This window comes from Mesoplodon densirostris, chromosome 8 (assembly GCF_025265405.1).
Source record: "Mesoplodon densirostris isolate mMesDen1 chromosome 8, mMesDen1 primary haplotype, whole genome shotgun sequence".
Classification (NCBI taxonomy): domain Eukaryota; kingdom Metazoa; phylum Chordata; class Mammalia; order Artiodactyla; family Ziphiidae; genus Mesoplodon; species Mesoplodon densirostris.
Genome location: NC_082668.1, coordinates 24,453,795 through 24,471,978, shown reverse-complemented (window position 1 = coordinate 24,471,978; position 18,184 = coordinate 24,453,795). Strand labels below are relative to the sequence as shown.

The following is an 18,184-nucleotide window of genomic DNA, read 5'->3' as shown; positions in this document are numbered from 1 at the left end:
TTTTTTTTTTTTAATTTGAAGAAATACACCCATGAATACCAACAACAAGAAAACAAGTGGGGAAATTTTGTCAGAAGAAAGAAATTTAGAATTCTCTCTGAACCTTTAATTGTGTTGCAATTAATCTTAAAAAAACATTTACAAACACAGCCTAATTATGAAAACTTTAAATGTTAAATATTTTATGTGCGTAGGAGGAGCTTCCATATAATACTCAATGGTGAATTGACTGAAGGAATACCAGAGGTAGAAAATGAGAGGAAGAACATTTCCTTGCATGCATATGGTATATTCCTGAGCTTTCCACTCTAGTCAGATTTGGTAAGAACAAACAGAAGATGATTGTTCTCTTTCCCAGCTTGGGTGAAGTGTCAAGGCTTGAAATAAAAGCAGAAAATGCCCTGAAGTCTGCTTATACAAATTATCATATAGCTATATAGAGAAGTACTATATAGCCACTAAAAAGAATGTGCCATTTCTCTATCTACTGATGTGGGTCAATGTCCGAAATATACTGTTAAGGAAATGTATCATTTTTTATTACTGTGGTATGATTGACATATAACATTATATTAGTTTCAGGTGTACAGTGTAATGATTCAATATTTATTTATACTATGAAATAATCACCATGATAAGTCTAGTTACCATCAGTCTCCATACAAAATTACAAGGTTTTTTCCTTCTGATGAGAGCTTTTTAAGATTTACTCTCTTGACAACTTTCAAATATGCACTACAGTACTATTGAATCTAGTCACATGCTCTACATTACTTTCTCATGACTTCTTTATTTTATAACTGAAAGTTTGTACCTCTCGACCCCCTTCATCCATTTCACCCACCCTCCAAACCCTCTCCCCCATGGCAACCACTGTTGTTTTCTCTGTATCATGAGTTTTGCTTTGTTTTGTTTGTTTTTGTGATGCTCTCCAAGTGAGACTTCCTCTTCTACCTACCCCTTCTTCAACTTCCACCTCCAACCCCTCACTGCTCTCCGTGCAGTTCCTCTCTCCTTCCAACCACTGGCATTTTTCTTCCCTCTAACTTCACCACTTCTTTTTATCTTTCTTTTCTCAGTCTGTAGATGAAGAAGTGCTTGACAAGTGGACAAGATAGAGGAGAGTGCCTTCTAAAATAGGCCATTCAGTTCTTTTCCTATGTGTGAAAGCAAACTGTATTTCTTCCACCTGTGTGGGAAAAAGAAAAGTTCTTTCAGGTCTAAATGCATAAAGGTATGTCATATCAGACAGTTTTAGAAAAACACCCTTGGCAGTAAAATATATCTTCAAATGTATATATAAAAAAGATTCTCTATAGAATCAATACATCAGCTAGGCCTTGTTGAATTGCAAGTGACAGAAAACCCAACAGAAACTTGCTAAGGGAAAAAGAATTTATGGTTCCAAATAAGAGAAGGGTCAAGGGATGAGTTTTGTTTAAGGCAACACTAGAATCAAGATTCAAGTAATCTTTTAAAAATAAACTTTTTAAGAATAGTTTTAGGTTTACCAAGGAGTTGCAAAGGTAGTATAGAAAGTCCTCATATAGCCACATCCAGTTTCCCTTATTATTAACATCTAACATTAATATGGTACATTTTTATCACATTATTGAAGCAATATTGATACATTATTATTATCACATTATTGAAGCAATATTGATACATTATTATTAGTTAAAGTCCAAACTTTATTCAGATGTTCTTAGTTTTTACCTAATGTCCATATTTTATTCTAGGATCCCACATTACATTTAATCATCGGCCTCCTTAGGAGCTTCTTGGCTCACACTTTCTCTGTTTTTCAGGATGCTGACTGTTTTGAGCGATACCAGTATTTTGTAGACTGTTCCTCAGTTGTGATTTATTTCATGTTTTTCTCATGATTAGTCTGGGTTTATGGGTTTCTGAGGTAGTGTTTGTCAGGCTTCTTCACTGTAAATTTATTTTTTCCCCCACTTTCCATATTCTACTCTTTAGAAGAAAGTCATCATCATGTGTAGTGCACACTTAAGGAGTGGTGAGTTATGCTCCATTCCTTGAATGTGGTGTATCTACATCCATTATCTGGAATTCTTCTTCACAGGAGATGTGTCCATTCTCTTCTATTTATTTATTTATTTATGAAATCATTTCTTTATATCAGTATGAAATTATAGATGTTTATTTTATACTTTGGGTTATTTTCCAATACTACTTTATTAATTTTGTTGCTCAAATTGTTCTAGCTTTGTACATTTTGGGGAGCTCTTTTACTTAGCTCCTGTGTCCCTTTGCTATACTCCATTTTTGTGGGATTTTTAGTTGGGGGGCACTTTTTTACTTTCTGGCACTATAAGATGTTCCAGTCTTGTCCTGTACATTTCCAGACCAGCCCTATATCCAGCCATTTCTCCATTGGCTCTTCTTTTTATCGGAAAATGGTATTAATAAACCAAGATCTGGGTGGTAGGTCTGATCATTGCTTATGGGGGTGTTTTTGTTTCTAGACCCTATCAGCTGACAGAGCAAGGAAATATATATGTATATACTAGAGGTTCAAGTGACTTTATCTGGACTCAGGTTTTTTGTTTCTTTCACCTTGGTCCTCCAGTTTTACTCAAGTCTTAGATAGAAATTTTCTTCATATTTGCAAAGTGACTAGCAACTCTAGAACTTAAATTCCAAGGGATGAAATAAACCTTTTTGCCAGAATCTCCAATTTCCCACCATGTCTCATTGGCTCTTCTTAGGTCACATGCCAACTTGGCAGCTGATCACTGTAGCCAAGAGAAATGAAATCTCATTATGCTACGCTTGGGTCATGTGCTCATCACTAAAGTCAGAGAATTGATCCTATTTGAACTACATGGGCTAAGAACACAAGAGATATGAATTTGTGAACAGTTGTTAGTGAAAAAAGAGAAAATATAGCAGTATGGCTGACCACAGTCAATTACCACTACTTCTATGAATTCTGAAATTCTAAAACTGACTACCACTTACTGTGAGCTTTTGAAAGAAAATAAGATAGTTACTTTCATAAAAAGATGCATCAGTAAGTATATGGCTTGGGCTCTATTGGTAGCAAATGAACACTCAACTTCTGAAAATTGAATAGTAATTTACTATACCTTTACATATGAGTATTTTCTCCTTTGAAACTATACATGTGAAGAGTAAATCCATTGTCAGATTCTTTTCTGGTTTTGCTTTTAAAAATAATTTCACTTTTACAATAATGGAGCATTTAGTCTGGGAGGAAATAAAAACTGTTGACCTTTGTGGTTTTTGCTTCATTTTGACTGTCTCCATTGGTTTTCTTTATTTACCTCTTTCAGGAGCATATTCAAAGGGAAACTAGATGGCTTGCTGCTCATTTATCAAAATGTTAAGGCAATTTTCTTTTTTTTTACACTTAAAATATGGTAAAATATTTTAAAAAGTAAGGACTATAGAATAGAAGGACTATAGGATAGCATTAGAACTGAAACCACTACTGTGATCTGAAGTTTTTGCTTTTTCTTAGTAAGGCTTTCACACTTTTTAAAAATTAAACCAGCAATTAATGGAACAAGAATTCCAATGTAAAAGGATTATTTTCAAATTCATCCATTGCAAAGACATTCTGGTTTTAAGATATTAGCAATCACTACAGCAGGTTGCATCCCAATTTTTATCTGAAGGAAATTATTGGTTCTGTTTGTGTATTTGTTAAGATTACTTTTGCTTTTATTTAATTGCTTTTAAAAATATTACTCATCCATTGTAGAAATCTAAAGGTTTACAAAGTAAGATATTAAAGACACTACTAATTTGAATTTTTAAATGCACTGCTGCTCTGGTCCTGTGAAATGTCTTTAAATTGTAGGGAAGCCAAAAACATCTTGGTGACATCTAAATTTGAATGTCATGAAATGTATGTAATCAAACTGGTAGTTCTGAGTTAAAACTTTGGTTATTTGTAACACTTAAAAATGAGACTTACAGAATTAAAAAAACATTTTTTTGAGGAGTGGATTAATGATACTTCTTTAAGTTATAAGATTTTTTTTTTTTTTTAGCTCTTCTGACAAGAATCTTTTCCACTTCTTCTCTGCCTTAAATAGTGGATACTGGTCATAATTTATTTGTTTTCTTAATGTCTCCTTTTTTGAATTCTGGACATTTCTAAAAATATTTAAGTTTTGTCTTAAAAATTTTTCTATATATGTAAGTTCCTTTTAAATATAATATCCAATTTGAGACTGGCATATTCTCTCAATAATTTAAGTAAATTTTATTGACATTTATTGAAAATATTTAATATACTGGACATTTTTTTGGGGGGTAACTTTATTTGCATTTAATAGTGATTTTTAAGCCCTATATCCAATGAAACCATTTTAAAAAGCTCTAGGAGGAATGGAAATTTAGATGTCTATTACACTTTTCTTTAAAAAAAAAGCTCAAATTTCTGAATGAGCAAGATTCACTTTTGTAGGTAGAGGCTTTGCTTCTTCATGATCTTCAGTGCGTCTTACATATTTTATTTCATTTAATCTATATTTTAGTAAGGTGGATATTAAAGTCTCTGTTTTAGAGAAGAGGAAACTAAGGCTCGCAGAACTTAAGTTACTTAAGGTCATACAGAAGTGCCAGGATTCAAACCTATCTGTAGAACATGACATACTACCTCTAAAAATTAAGAGAAGAGCTGTTATAACAGACAAAAAAATCAAAGTATACGTTAATTGTTCAGAGATACCCTCCTCTATGGTTCTCTCATGTTTCTACATGTCTTGCTGAGTGTGCAAGGCCCTGACACTCCCCACCCAGGTCATATCTTAGGCTTGTGCTTACAGGAAACAACCTTGAGGGATGAGGAAATTCCTCCCTTTGGAAGGAAGAGCAGGCTTTCGAGAAAAGCAGTGGATTCGCCAATTTCAGAGTTCCATGGATTTTTAGCCCCTTATAATTCTTCCTTGCATCTTAATGAGCACTCAGGATATGTTTGATATGAGAAGTCAATGACAAGAAGTAAGTTATTAAAAGAATAAATACTACTAGGGATGAATTCTCTATTACATCTAATTGTGATGCTTGAGTATGCTAAAAAAAAAAAATTCCCAAACCAAACCAAACAATTAAGTACAAATAACAGCTATTTCTTAGTGTCTACCATGTGACTGGTGAGTTCTCAACTCTTTATGTTGTTTTACCTCTTGCAACAATACTTTGAGGTAGGTAATAATATCCCCATTTTAAAAATGAGGAAACTGGGGCCTTAAGTGGAGGCATTAAGTGGTTTGCCCAAGGTTTCATAGCTAGTAATGGTGGAGCCAGGCTCTGAATGCAGCCTCTCTGGTTCCAACATTGAAGCTCTTAATCACCTCATTAGAAGTTGCCACTATGTTTTTTTTGGTAATAAATGGGAATTTTTATAATGAGGTGCTGTTTGGCAACCAATTTTCATTAGAATATAGGATGAAAAAGAATCCGTAAATAAAAGGGCCCTGTAGATGGTTCTGATACATACACAATATAAACCCGAGGAAGATTCTGTCGTAGCAAAAGGACTGCACATGATTGGGCAAATATCATTTATTATACATTATGTTAGGACAATTTGTACCTCAAAATTCTTATGGAAATGGCTTTACTTTGGTAAGAATCAACGTTACAACTAAGGTCCAAGTCCAAGTCCCAGAATATAAAACCAAAGAGAAAACAGACGTCCAGATAAATACTTTGAATGAGTACGAGAATGGAATTGACTAGGGTGACCATCCTAGTTCTTTATTGGTAGTTCCCCTGGGCCAATCTCTCAATTATGATTTCTAGGACTTTTTTTTTTTCTCCAGGTACTGAGGATATTCCTCTTTTCCATTAGTTTTCCCTGGGGACAACTAGGACTCTATACACATACCTAAAAATCTGGGGACTGATGATTGGCACGTAAGAACCAACAGAAAGACAATTTAGAGAAGAAAACAAAGTGAAAAACTAATGCTAGGGTCAAAACTGAAGAAAACCAAGCCACCTCGGTAAGAAAAGGTGTGCAAACCAAGTCCACTGCTTCATTTTATCTCGCCCAGTCCAGGAACTGCATCCCGAAGGCTCAGGGTAACTAGGCAACGAGGTTGCCCCAGTAACGTAGGAAGCAAGAAGGACACCCTCATTTAGGGCTCGGGGCAGCCCTTCCGGGCCCGGAGCCCGCGCGGTGGGAGGGGTGAAGGATGCCAGGCTCTCGCGAGAGCTGCGTGTGTTCGTACTGAAGCGTCTTCGCGGTTGCCCTTAGGGAAGCGGTGTGGTAACCGAGTGCAGGCACCCGGAGGGCTTCAGATGGCTTCTCAGAAAGGGATGCCCTCCTCGGCCCTGCGGGTTCTGGAAGAAGCGTTGGGCATGGGCTCGACGGCTGCCGGGGACACCGCGGAGGCGGTGGCCGCCGAGGGCGCCTACTACCTGGAGCGTATCCTTCCCGAGTAGGCGCGGCACCCAAACGCTGGCCGCGGTAACGGGTGTTGGGGGCGAGGGCGCGGGCTTCCCGCTCTGGGTGCCCTGTGAAGCTTGCGGTCACCCAGCCGGTAGAGACGCCTATTGGACCTCTAGGTGGTTTAAACGCCACCGCGACACCCTGATACCTACCCACTGTAATTTTTCGCCTTGTAGTAGTTGTAAGCTGATGTGTTCCTGTTGGAAAAAGTTAGTAGTCACCACTCAGTAAACTTTGCAATTTTATTTTAAAGTAGCACAACAAATTAATCCAACCCCCCCTTAGCTCAGGGGTTTTCTTAAGCCCCCAAACCTTCAGAATGCCGTGAAAATAAATCCGTAGGGCAACATCAGGAGGTTAAGGAAAAGACCGCTACCTCTAGGCTTTAAGGAGAGGAAGGAGGAAGCTCAGAATATCCAGCCGGATCCTGTAGATTGTCCAATTGTCCAATGCTTAAGTGATTTGTTTTGGTAGCATCTACTTAACTGGGTAGTTTCAATTTGGGCTACTTAATGATAAAAATACCCCCCCCCCCTTTAGCAACTAAGTGGTAACCTCGTGACCTGACAAGGCTCAGAGATGTTAGGAAGAAACAAGATCAGACAGTGATGAGCGATTATCATTGGAAATAACCAGAAAAATTGAATAGCCATATGTGGGTAATTAGGTTCACTATTTCTTGTGTAAAGCTTTTGAGCTCCCCTTCTCTAAATTAATGGTACTGAGGAGAGGGGGAGGGTTCATGAGAAAAAGATAACTACTCCATTCTTCAGGCAGATAGGAGAGAGATGGGTAATCTGATTTATTCTTAAAGGTATCAAGGAAACTGCAAAATCTACCTTATTTTTTTGTCCAAATATAATCCCCCCGGATTTAATTTAAGATTCCAGAGATCCAGCAATGATTCATTTTGTAGGCTTTTAAACTGACTAAACTGTCCTGACTCAGGCCCAGTATACATCCCTGCTACTGGGAGCTTTGAAGAACTTGGTTGAAAAGCTCAAAGAAAATATATAGTATTTCATTCAGTGCAAACATGATTTTTACAGGAATATGTTCGAATAGTTTGAAATAAATTTGAATGAAATATGTGGGTGCTCTAGTGTGTTAAGTGAGGTTTTATACTCTGTTTTCCTAGCTCTTAACAAGCTGTCTTTTCCAGTAATTTTCCTTTTTAAATTCAAAAACAATTCAACGACTCTTTCAGCGCTGATCTACATCAAAGTATAAAGTTTTCCAATGTCCATACTAGTGATAACCAGGCATCTTATATCTGTCAGCATTAAAATGATTTCTATCACAATAGTTTAATTGTTAACATGAGACAAACATAGGTAACTTTTTTTGCAAACATCTTTGTGAAATAAGTGGTGAGACTGCAATATAGCACAACTTTCACTAATGAAAACCTGGTTTACTTAATTTGCAGGGAGATCACCAAATTACAGCTGCCAACATATAGCAGTTTGCAAAAAACCTATCTTGCAAAGACTTCTCCAAGTAATCACATTTACAAATATAAGCAACTATAACTTTTCAGGATTTTTTAAATTGAAGTATAACTGACTTACAATATTATATTAGTTTCAGGGGTACAACATAGTGATTCAACATTTTTATACATTATGAAATGATCACCAGTATAAGACTAGTTACTGTAAGTCACCATACAAAGTTATTGCATTATTATTGATTATGGTCCCTATGCTGTATGTTACAACACCATGATATATTTATTTTATAAGTGGGAGATTGTACCTCTTAATTCCTTTCATCTCTTTCACGCAGCCCCCATCTCCCTCTTCTCTGACATCCATTAATTTTTTCTCTATATCTATGAAACTACTCCTGAGCTTGTTTGTTTTCTTTCAGATTCCACATATAAGTGAAATCATACAGTGTTTGACTATTTTACTTAGCATGATACCATCAAGGTCATTCATGTTGTTGCAAATGGCAAGATTTCAGTTTTTTGGTTTTTTTATGGCTGAGTAATATTCTATTGTATATATCTGTACCACATTTTCTTTCTCCACTCATCTGTTGATGGACACTTAGGTTACTTCCATATGTTGGCTATTTTAAATAATGCTGCAGTAAACATACAGTGCATATATCTTTTCAAATTAATGTTTTGTTTTCTTTGGATAAGTACCCAGAAGTGGAATTGCTGGATCATATTGTAGTTCTCTTAAATTTTTTGAGGAACCTCTGTACTGTTTTCCATAGTGGCTGCACCAATTTACATTCCCACCAACAGTGCAGGAGGGTTCCCTTTTCTTTACATCCTCACCAACACTTGTTATTTCTTGGCTTTTGATAATAGCTATGCTGACAGGTGTGAGGTGATATCTCACTGTGGTTTTGATTTGCATTTCCCTGATGATTAAAGATGTTGAGAACCTTTTCATGTGTCTGTTGGCCACCTATATATATTCCTTGGAAAAATGTCTATTCAGGTCATCTGCCCACTTTTAATTGGATTGTTGACTTTTTGTCAACAATTGTCCACTGGCTTTACTATATATTTGCTTTTACCAGTGAAATTTTTTCTTTTGTATATTTTCTTATTTCTAGTTATGGCCTTTTATTCCACTTAAAGAAGCCCCTTTAACATTTCTTGTAAAACTGGTTTAGTAATGGTGAACTCTTAGTTTTTGCTTGTCTGGGAAATTCTTTATCTCTCCTCCAATTCTGAATGATAACCTTGCCAGCTAGAGTATTCTTGGTTGTAAGTTTTTTCTTTTAACACATCATGCCACTCTCTTCTGGCCTGCAAAGTTTCTGCTGAAAAAATTAGCCTATAGTCTTATAGGGGCTTCCTTGTATGTGACTAGTTGTTTTTTTCTTGCTGCCTTTAAAATTCTCTCTTTATCTTTAAATTTTGCCATCTTAGTTATAGTGTGTCTTGGTGTGGCTGTCTCTGGGTTTATCTTATTTGGGATTCTTTGTGCTTCCTGGACTTAGATATGTTTCCATTTCCAAGTTAGGGAAGTTTTCAGTTATTATTTCTTCAAATAGGTTTTTTGACCCATCCTTCTTGCTTTTTTCCTTCTGGGACCCCTATAATATGAATATTAGCATGCTTGATGTTGTTTTAGAGGTTCCTTAAATTATCCTCATTTTTTAGTTCTTTGTTTATTTTTGCTGTTTAGATTGGGTGATTTCCACTATTCTGTTTTCCAGATTGCTTATGTATTCTTCTGTATCATCCAACCTGTTGTTATTCCCTATAGTGTATTTTTCATTTCAGTTATTTTATTCTTCAGCTCTGGTTGGGTCTTTCTTATATTTTCTAACTCTTTATTGAAGTTCTCACTGTGTTCATCCATTCTTTTGAATTCGGTGAGCATTTTTATGACCATTACTTTGAAGTCTTTATCAGGCAAATTATTTATCTCCATTTCATTAGTTTTTTTTTTTCTGAGGTTTTATCAAGTTCTTTCATATGGAACATATTTATCTGCATCCTCATTTTGTTTTACTTTCTGTGTTTCTGTGAATTAGGCAAAACAGTCATTTTCCCTAGTATTGAAATCATGGCCTTGTGTAGGAGCATTCCCTCTATAGATTGCATGTGCTGGTTCACTTTGGTAGGCTGGCTGGAACTGAAGTGGGCATGGGCTGGGAAAGAGGGAGGGTCCTGGGCCATGCTCAGTGAGGGTTGCCTTGTCAGGGAAGCTAGAGGTGAAGTGGGCACAGGCCAGAGACATGCTGGGGTGGCTTTGGTAGGTCAGCTAGAAGCCAGGCATTATTCAGTCTTCTGTCTATGTGCTGGGACTCAGAGTGAGTGAGTTTGTGCATGAGCCCTTTAAGGGTAGAGTTTTTGTTTCTTGTAAGAGCTCTCTAGCTCTTCTGTATGTAAGCCCCACTGGTTTTCAAAGTCAGACCTTATGGGGGCTCATATTTCTCATGTAGGTCCCCTGGCCTGGGGTTACCAATGTGGGACTTGAACCCCTTGCTCTTTAGCAAGGGCTTCCATGGTTATGATATCCCCTCTTGCTTGTGGGTCACCACACTGGGGATGTGGGTGACCAGATCACACCTCTACCCCTCCTACCCATCTTACTAGTCTTCAGGGCGTTCTCAGAGAGAGTTGCTTTATATGTAGTTGTAGTTTTGGTGTGTCCATGGGAGGAGGTGAGCTCAAGTTCTTCTTACTCTGCCATTTTGATCCCACCCTTCTTTGAGGATTTTATTATCCTCTTTGTGAATTATCTAGTCACTCTGCTTTTCCTCCTTTTGTCTTTTGTTGACTATTTTTGGTTTCAACCAAAGGGTAGTCAGTAGTTACTAAGCATTTAACCAATCAGTTTTCCTACATTCAGTCTTCAGGTAAGAGATTTAGTCATGTGAGAGCCTTTAACTCTTAGTTAAATGAAGTTTGAGGATTACTTTTGAATGATAATTATCCCTGTATCCTGAGCTCTCTTAACATGCATTATTACGAGTTGACTGTGTAGTTTTATTTGACATTGTTTCTCAAGGTGATTATGATAGTTGCTGAAGTGAGACTTTCTTGGGTTTAAAGTCTTTAGTTTTCAGGTAATTTAATTGAGCTATTGCAGTGGATAAATAAAAATTATAATATGCACTAATGAATCAGAAATCTGATCTGTACTTTGCACATATACTTAATCATTTCTAATCCACTACATTTGGTCCTGGACTTCCCTTATTTATGACTGAATAGATGCTCCCAGAACACTAGACAATGAGCTGTTAATATTGAGCAAGGCTTATGAAAGGGCTTGACTCAAATTCTCCAGGAAATCACCCTTTTCTTTGCTCTTAAACATTCAGACATAAAGAACATGTAAAGGTTAGTGTGGTCCGAACCAGAAACATATCCAGGATCCACCATGAGGGTGAGTGGCTTCATTAAGAGAAGCCTCACATTCTTTATGACAGTTTAGAGAATGTGTCCAGGAAATAGAATTATTACCCTTGAAACACCCCTCCCTTGTAACCTCCTAGCTATAGTGGTGCCACCTGTATCTCTTCTGAAGCACTCCATGATATCACTGCTTTTAATTTTTAAACTTGTATAGGGCGAGATGCACACTTACACGACATAGTTCTTATCTTACTTAGGTATCTCCAGAACTTTAAGAAATCTAATCATGGAATATATGAATCCTCTAGTGAACTCTTTTTTAGAAAGATATTTGCAGCTTTGTAAAATATAAGGCTAGATTTTAACTATGTGATCTGTAAACGGGCAAGTAGGTATCTCTAGTAATTGTAAAGAAGATTGGTCGTCTTTCGTGAATGAATGCTCTATTAAAAATCAATACAGCTTGAGAGAGGTTTTCACTCATAGTAGTGATCAGGGGTTGCCTTTTAATGTGTGGCTGCAGACATTTAAGAGTGCCTATTCCAACTGAGAGATGCAGGCTGGAATGAATTGTATTAAGAAAGCTAATGCTTAATTGATTTTTTTGCTACTTGTCTAAAGAAAGACCTTATTCAAGGAAGAGTAATGAAATGCATGGACTCCAGGGAAGTAGAGCCCCCAAAGTAGTATTGTTTTTGTTACCTACCTCCCTTTGTGCTGATTCTCTGCTCCCCTAACTGGCTTTTGATTATTATTTTAACTTTCTAGACATTTTAATGCTAAGAATTTGACTTAGATCATGGACATACATTTGCTGACCCCTGAAAAGGTCTCCTTTGGCCCCAACAGCAGTTTATGAGGGTTGACTGAGTTTAAGCCAGTCCTTTGAGGCTAACCAACTCTGGATGCAGTCCCAAAGTCAACTGTTTCAAAAATGCAAATTAAGGATTCCAGACACTGAAATATGGTGATCACACTAAACCAATACCCCATCTAAGATGCATGCTTTTCATCTTAAGTAATATCCTTAGCCAGTATCTCACTGCAGTGGTAATGTTTACTGATAACTTTGTTTAATTAAAGCAGAACTTTTGTTATTTTTAAAAGTTATTTTGTTATTTATTGCTTTTAACACTTAGTTATTTTTTTTCCTCTAAGATGTTACTTCTCTGGAATATTTATTGTATTAAGTAAGAATATATTATTAAAATCCTTAATAATCCTATGTTCTCAAGTAGTGTATTTCTTATTATCATTGGAAAACTGGATTTGCTCATGGGTGCTTAATTGCATCCTACATATATTCAAATAAAAAGGACAGACAATTTGAATGTAGAATGTAGAGGCATGTTACTAAACCTGGAGCGCTGAATTTTACATGCACAAAAGTCATAGATTATTTGGAGAGAAAAAATTATATTTTGTTCTGTGTCTTCTAGACTAGGCAGATGTTACTGTGTATATGAATCCAAGATATGGATCTTGAAATGAAGATTCTAATTCAGTAAGTGCGGGTTTCAGGGGTTGAGATTCTGCATCATTAACAGGCTCCCAGGTGCTGCTGGTGTGGCTGATCTAAGGACTATAATTGGAGCAGCAAGGCTGTAGACAAATATCTTAACCTCTAGCCTTTATGTTTTCAGATAGAAGTATAATATATAGACCCCATATCTTTGGGTCTCCTGGTTTAGAAGTTGGAAAAACTTACACCACCATCCACTATGAGAACCATCAGTCTTATACGTTGAAAGAAAATTATTTTCCAGGTTCTGAGGCAGAAGATGGGCAACAGCTGTCTTAGGCAGGAGTGGCCAATAAATTTCCACATTTGCCAATTCTATTGAATTGGTAGTGGTTCTGTGGTATGTGGTATTAAGACTTGGTAGCAAAGACTGAAGGAAGCAAACTGCAAAGGGATTATGACAGCAAGTGTGCCAGTTATTTGCCATCTTTGGTCTATTTTCAGTTAACTTACTGTATCTAAACTGGCTTTCCTAAGAAAGGGAACATGACTATAATGTTTGGTATTTACAATACATTTCTTTTATTTCAATTTAGTGAGTAAAATGTTGATCATGGAGGATCCAGGCTAGACTTTAGATTGCCTTTGTGTACATTGATTCTGCAGTGATATCAAAGATTACAAAGCAATTTCTGTCTATATTAGCTTTGGGAAATCATGTAAAATATAATTAGCTTTATGTTTCACTCCAGTTCTTTATAAAGCTGGTGCTACTGGCAGTGATCACTATCTACAGATGCAGTAGTGGAGGAGACCAGTGTGTGAGGAACTTTGTATGCTGCTCTCATCTGAAAATTGTTCATTTCCTTCTGGCTGTGGTCCATTTGCACAACCTTGTTTGTGACCCCATCATACCAACTGTCACATCAAACTGCTCCATTAGGCCAGCTGAAATGCTTCTCTGAAGCTTCTTGCAGTTGTATCTTCTGTAGTACTTGGTGGATTTAGGGCTTCCTGGCAGTTTCATTGTGGGTGTATATTGGCCTGTTTTCTGACAAGATCTGCAGGGTCAGGATCTGGTGCAGATTCTGTTCGTGTAGAAACTACTAGTTCACTGGTGGTGATGAAGTACCAGGGAACTAATTCATAGTATGCAAACTCAGCAAGTGGAGATGTGGAGAATGACCCTTAGTCTGAGACCAGGCCATGACTATAGGATATAGTACCTGGCCTGGAAGGGGGCGGTGCTGTGGACTGTGGGTGCAGGCCAGGGAGAAAAGAGGGCCACAGATAGTACCCTGGGCAAGATCAGACTAGAAAACCAGGCACAAAATTAAGTGTCAAGTCAAGCTCAAGCTCTAGAAATATAGGACCAGATCTGAGTGGAATAGTCAGAGTAGAAAAAAATGAATTTTGGAACTGGAGTTCAATGATGTTTTTTGATGGAAAACTAGGCAGGTAATGGGAAGGGAGTTTTGTAGGGGCTCAGAGTCAGCTTGGCAAGAAGAAACTGATATTAAGCCAGAATGCCAGTTTATTATTCTGCAGTGGAAAAATAACTTTGTATGAAAATTGTGACCAGCTTAATTGTATGAACATTTCCTGGAGAATAGGATCACCTAAGAGATTAGATTACAGATGAGAAAGTTGCCCAGTAAAAGTAGAATCAAAATTAAAGGTTTTATTTTTCAGGCAATTCTTGACGAACTGTGCATTTCTACCCTACCAATATTGCTTCTAAAGCAGTGCCTTCCAACCTTTTTCACACACGATGCTCCATCAGATCCTGCTTCACTCTGTCTTTCTGTCTTTCTGGCTGTCCCAAGGGCCAAGGGGATCAATATCTGTAGAGTCCAAAGTGTCCTCTTTATGAAAACCTAAGAGCGTGATTTCTCTCAGGCTTCAGAATCAGAGATTGCTGTACATCTGCTGAGAAACTCATCTGTTTTCATTGGATGGATACTGAATTGGTATCTGATTACATTTCCCTTTTTACCCTGACTGCTGGGAAGCTTAGAGTCAAACTTGTGGCATATAACAAAGCTCATGAGACCTTATGGCCTGTACTGTACCTTACTTCTACTGTTTCCCTTTCTCCACTAATTTCCATATTCATTTATTTTTATCTCCCTGTAGCTGTATGCATGTCTGTAAACTGCCACATAATTGTTTTGGGATTTGTTTGTGCATTTGTCCATGTGTTGCGAGCCGGCTAGGCAGCTAGACAGATACATGCGAAAGTACATCTCCTTCTTTAGTAATGCTGCAACATCACATTTCAACTAAGTTGCTTCTGAGAAGGAAGATTTTCTGTTCACATCATATTGTGGGTACTAACAGTATCAATTAAGGAGGATCCTGGTTCCTGTTTTGGGTATTTGTACTCTTCCTGATCTTTTGTTTGGTTAATCTCTTGCCCTTGGTTTATTGAATCTTTGGGTCAATAGCCCTGTAGCTCTTTTGTATTTCTCCTTCCTTTAGGGTCTTCAGATTGAGCTGTTTAAAGGATTTGATTTATCTGTTTGTAATATGACATGAGAGTTTGGAAAACAAATAGATGAGAATTAATTACTGAGGATATTGGTAAAAATTGCACATTGCTATTGTGTCACTAGAAACAGCATGGTGTAGTTGAAAATTCATGGTGTTTATATTTAAGAAACTTGTCTTTGTCACTCATATCTTTGATTTTGGCCAAATCTATTCATCTTCCTGACTTAGTTTCCTTTATTTTTTTCAATTTAGAGATTACTGTATCTGTGCCATTCAATCTCACAGGGTTTTAAGAGTACATATGGTTATGATCCATGTGACAATACTTTTTAAGCTTTATAAAATGGTAGTTATTTTTCTTTTACTCTTTTTTGATGAAGGGAAACAGAATATATTATTAGTGATTATAATCCGTTCCCTAGAATATTTTTTTTTTGGTAGCAGTATACAAGTGTTGTTTTATATTTCCAAAGCTTTGAGGACAAATCACTTTTTCCTCTATAGAGCCATGTTCAAGAAGCTTTGCTTTGATGTTTCTTCCTCACAATAAATAAGCAGTTGGCTTATTTACAATGATAAACTCTATCCAGATCATTTTAGAATGTTAACTTCTTTGTGAAATTTATTATGGTATAAGAAGAGATGAAGGATAGCATTACTTTTCTGGAGACTTACAGGCCAGTGACTGCCTACAAAATCAACTTCTAATAGTTGTTTCTCAGAAGGGGACATATTTTTCCATAAAAAAGAGGCTGAACTTCCTGTAGCTGAACCTAAGGAAATTTTATATCATTAAGTGAACATGTGTCAGAAAAATATAAATCTAGAAAAGGAGGAAGATTTAGAATGTCTTTTATGTATCCATTCATCTTAACACTAGATCATGGGAGACTTAGGAGACTTCTCCACAGGTACTCATCTCTTTCCAGAGCAGGGAAGATAACAACAAACACTTGTATAGTATTTATTATAAGCCAGGCACCATTCTAAATGATTTACATATGTTAATTTGTGTTAACAAGAGAGGTAGTATAGTATAGTGGAACCTAAGCTTCTGGGGCTGATTCCCAACTCTGTTATGTCCTGATTGTGTAACTGTGCATTTGAGTCCTGATCTGTATAATAGAGATAATAATAGTCCAGCCTCATTGGTAGGATGAGGATGAAATGAGTTAATACTTGTAAAACCCTTAGGACAGTGCCTGGCTCCTGTTAAATACTATGTGTGTGTTATCAGTTCTTATTACAAGCAAAAGAATTTGTTATACACACCATCAGGTTACTCTTGCAGGATGGGATGACAGAAAAATTTCTTATAACCAGCAGCAAAATGAAAACTAGGATAATCTAATCTTTGATTTTCATAACCATTGCTGTGCACTAAAGTGTTTAATTTTATACCTTTTAAACTTGGCCTAATAAAGTCTGTGCATTTGAAAAAAAATGTAAACCTACTGACCAATCAACAAAATAGCATTACTGGCGTGTATTTTGATTTCTTTTAAAATTAAATGTTGTCTTGAAGTTTTCATTTGTAATTAGACTAACTTGTAATTTTTGAAGGTCTTAGAGCAATGCTGTTAGAATTTTTATTAGAATCATTTCCACTGATATTTTAATACTGATATATCTTGATAATTTATGAACTGCTGAGTTATGATTATTAAGTAGTTTATATTTGCTTAAACATTAGGCTGCTTTTTCTGAGAAGATAATTTAATTTTAAAATTGAGATATGTAAGAAAGAGAGTGGAGATGTAACTATCTTTTATTGATGAAAACATTGAAATCTATATTTTACTTATATTTAAATCTTAGTGTGCTTTGTTTTTTTCATTCACAATACTTTAAACCAAATAAAGAAGTCACACTGCATTGTGAATGACTAAGAAACTCCGGAAAATTCACTGTGGTTTGAGATGTGTTTGAAAATTTACTGTCATAGTTTTCCTGTCCATCATTTTTCTTATCTCTTTCTAATTTATGTTATGATACCATGTACATTTTTGTAAGCCTTCTTAGAATCAAACTGGAAATCGTTAGATAGTAAATAGATTAAAAAAGTTTTTCATGAGTTTGGGTTGTTTGAATAATCATTTAAAATAACAATTAAGATATTTTGTCTTAAAACATCTATAATTGTAGGCTGTATGAGGAAGAGAAATTTAAAAAAAAAGCTTAATTTACATGTATTTACTAACTTGGTGAGATACTTGGATATAATACTGTATTTTAAGGTTATCTCAATTTTTAAATATAATAATGTTATTCCATTATTTTGGGATTCAAACTTAACAGTACATTTAGAGGTCACCATAACTGAAGCATCTGAAGATGATTATGAATATGAAGAGGTAATTTCATTTTACGTATTCTATGAATTCATTATAGTCATTCCTGTGAAATATTCATTTTATTTTTTCTTAAAAATTTTTTTCTTAAGTGATGCTACTTTTTCAACTGAATTTAGCTAATCAGCTGGTTAAGAGTGAGGTTTGAAAATTCTATTTAAAAATTTAGATTGGTTAACACATCTGGATCTTTTGATTTTCTTGTTAATTGTCCTTCAGAGTCAGCTTCTCATCACCTGCCTTGTGGATCCACACTATAGTCTGTCGTCTCTGTCCAACAGGTGTTCCCAATCATCCAGTCTAGGTTGCCCAGATTCCTACTACCTAGCTGGAGCTCAGATCCTATGGTTCCCTTCAACTTAGCAATACTTTAGTCTAATATAGTTACTGTCTCAAACCTGTCCTTTAATTCATTGTTCCAAGGGAACCTATCATTACATCTGAGACTTGGAAGGCAGAGTCACTCCAAGATGACAGAAGCTGTGAATGAAACTGTGGAAGCAAGCCTGGCATTTGTGGCCTAGGCAAACAAGAGACAGGACAAACACAGAAGATAGGCTTTGCATTACTCCTGGTAAAATGGAGAT

General features: G+C 36.3%; 1 protein-coding gene across 1 annotated transcript in view; it reads left to right on the top strand.

Moving 5' to 3' along the window:
- Nucleotides 1-6,272: 6,272 nt before the first annotated feature.
- The window catches only part of SPAG16 (sperm associated antigen 16), an 887,252-nt gene continuing 875,340 nt past the window's right edge, over nucleotides 6,273-18,184 (top strand). The window contains exons 1-2 of the mRNA XM_060106744.1: nucleotides 6,273-6,430; nucleotides 17,554-17,600. Of these exons, the coding sequence (XP_059962727.1) occupies nucleotides 6,304-6,430; nucleotides 17,554-17,600 (174 nt within the window). The 5' untranslated portion in view covers nucleotides 6,273-6,303. The remainder of the gene's footprint in view (nucleotides 6,431-17,553; nucleotides 17,601-18,184) is intronic.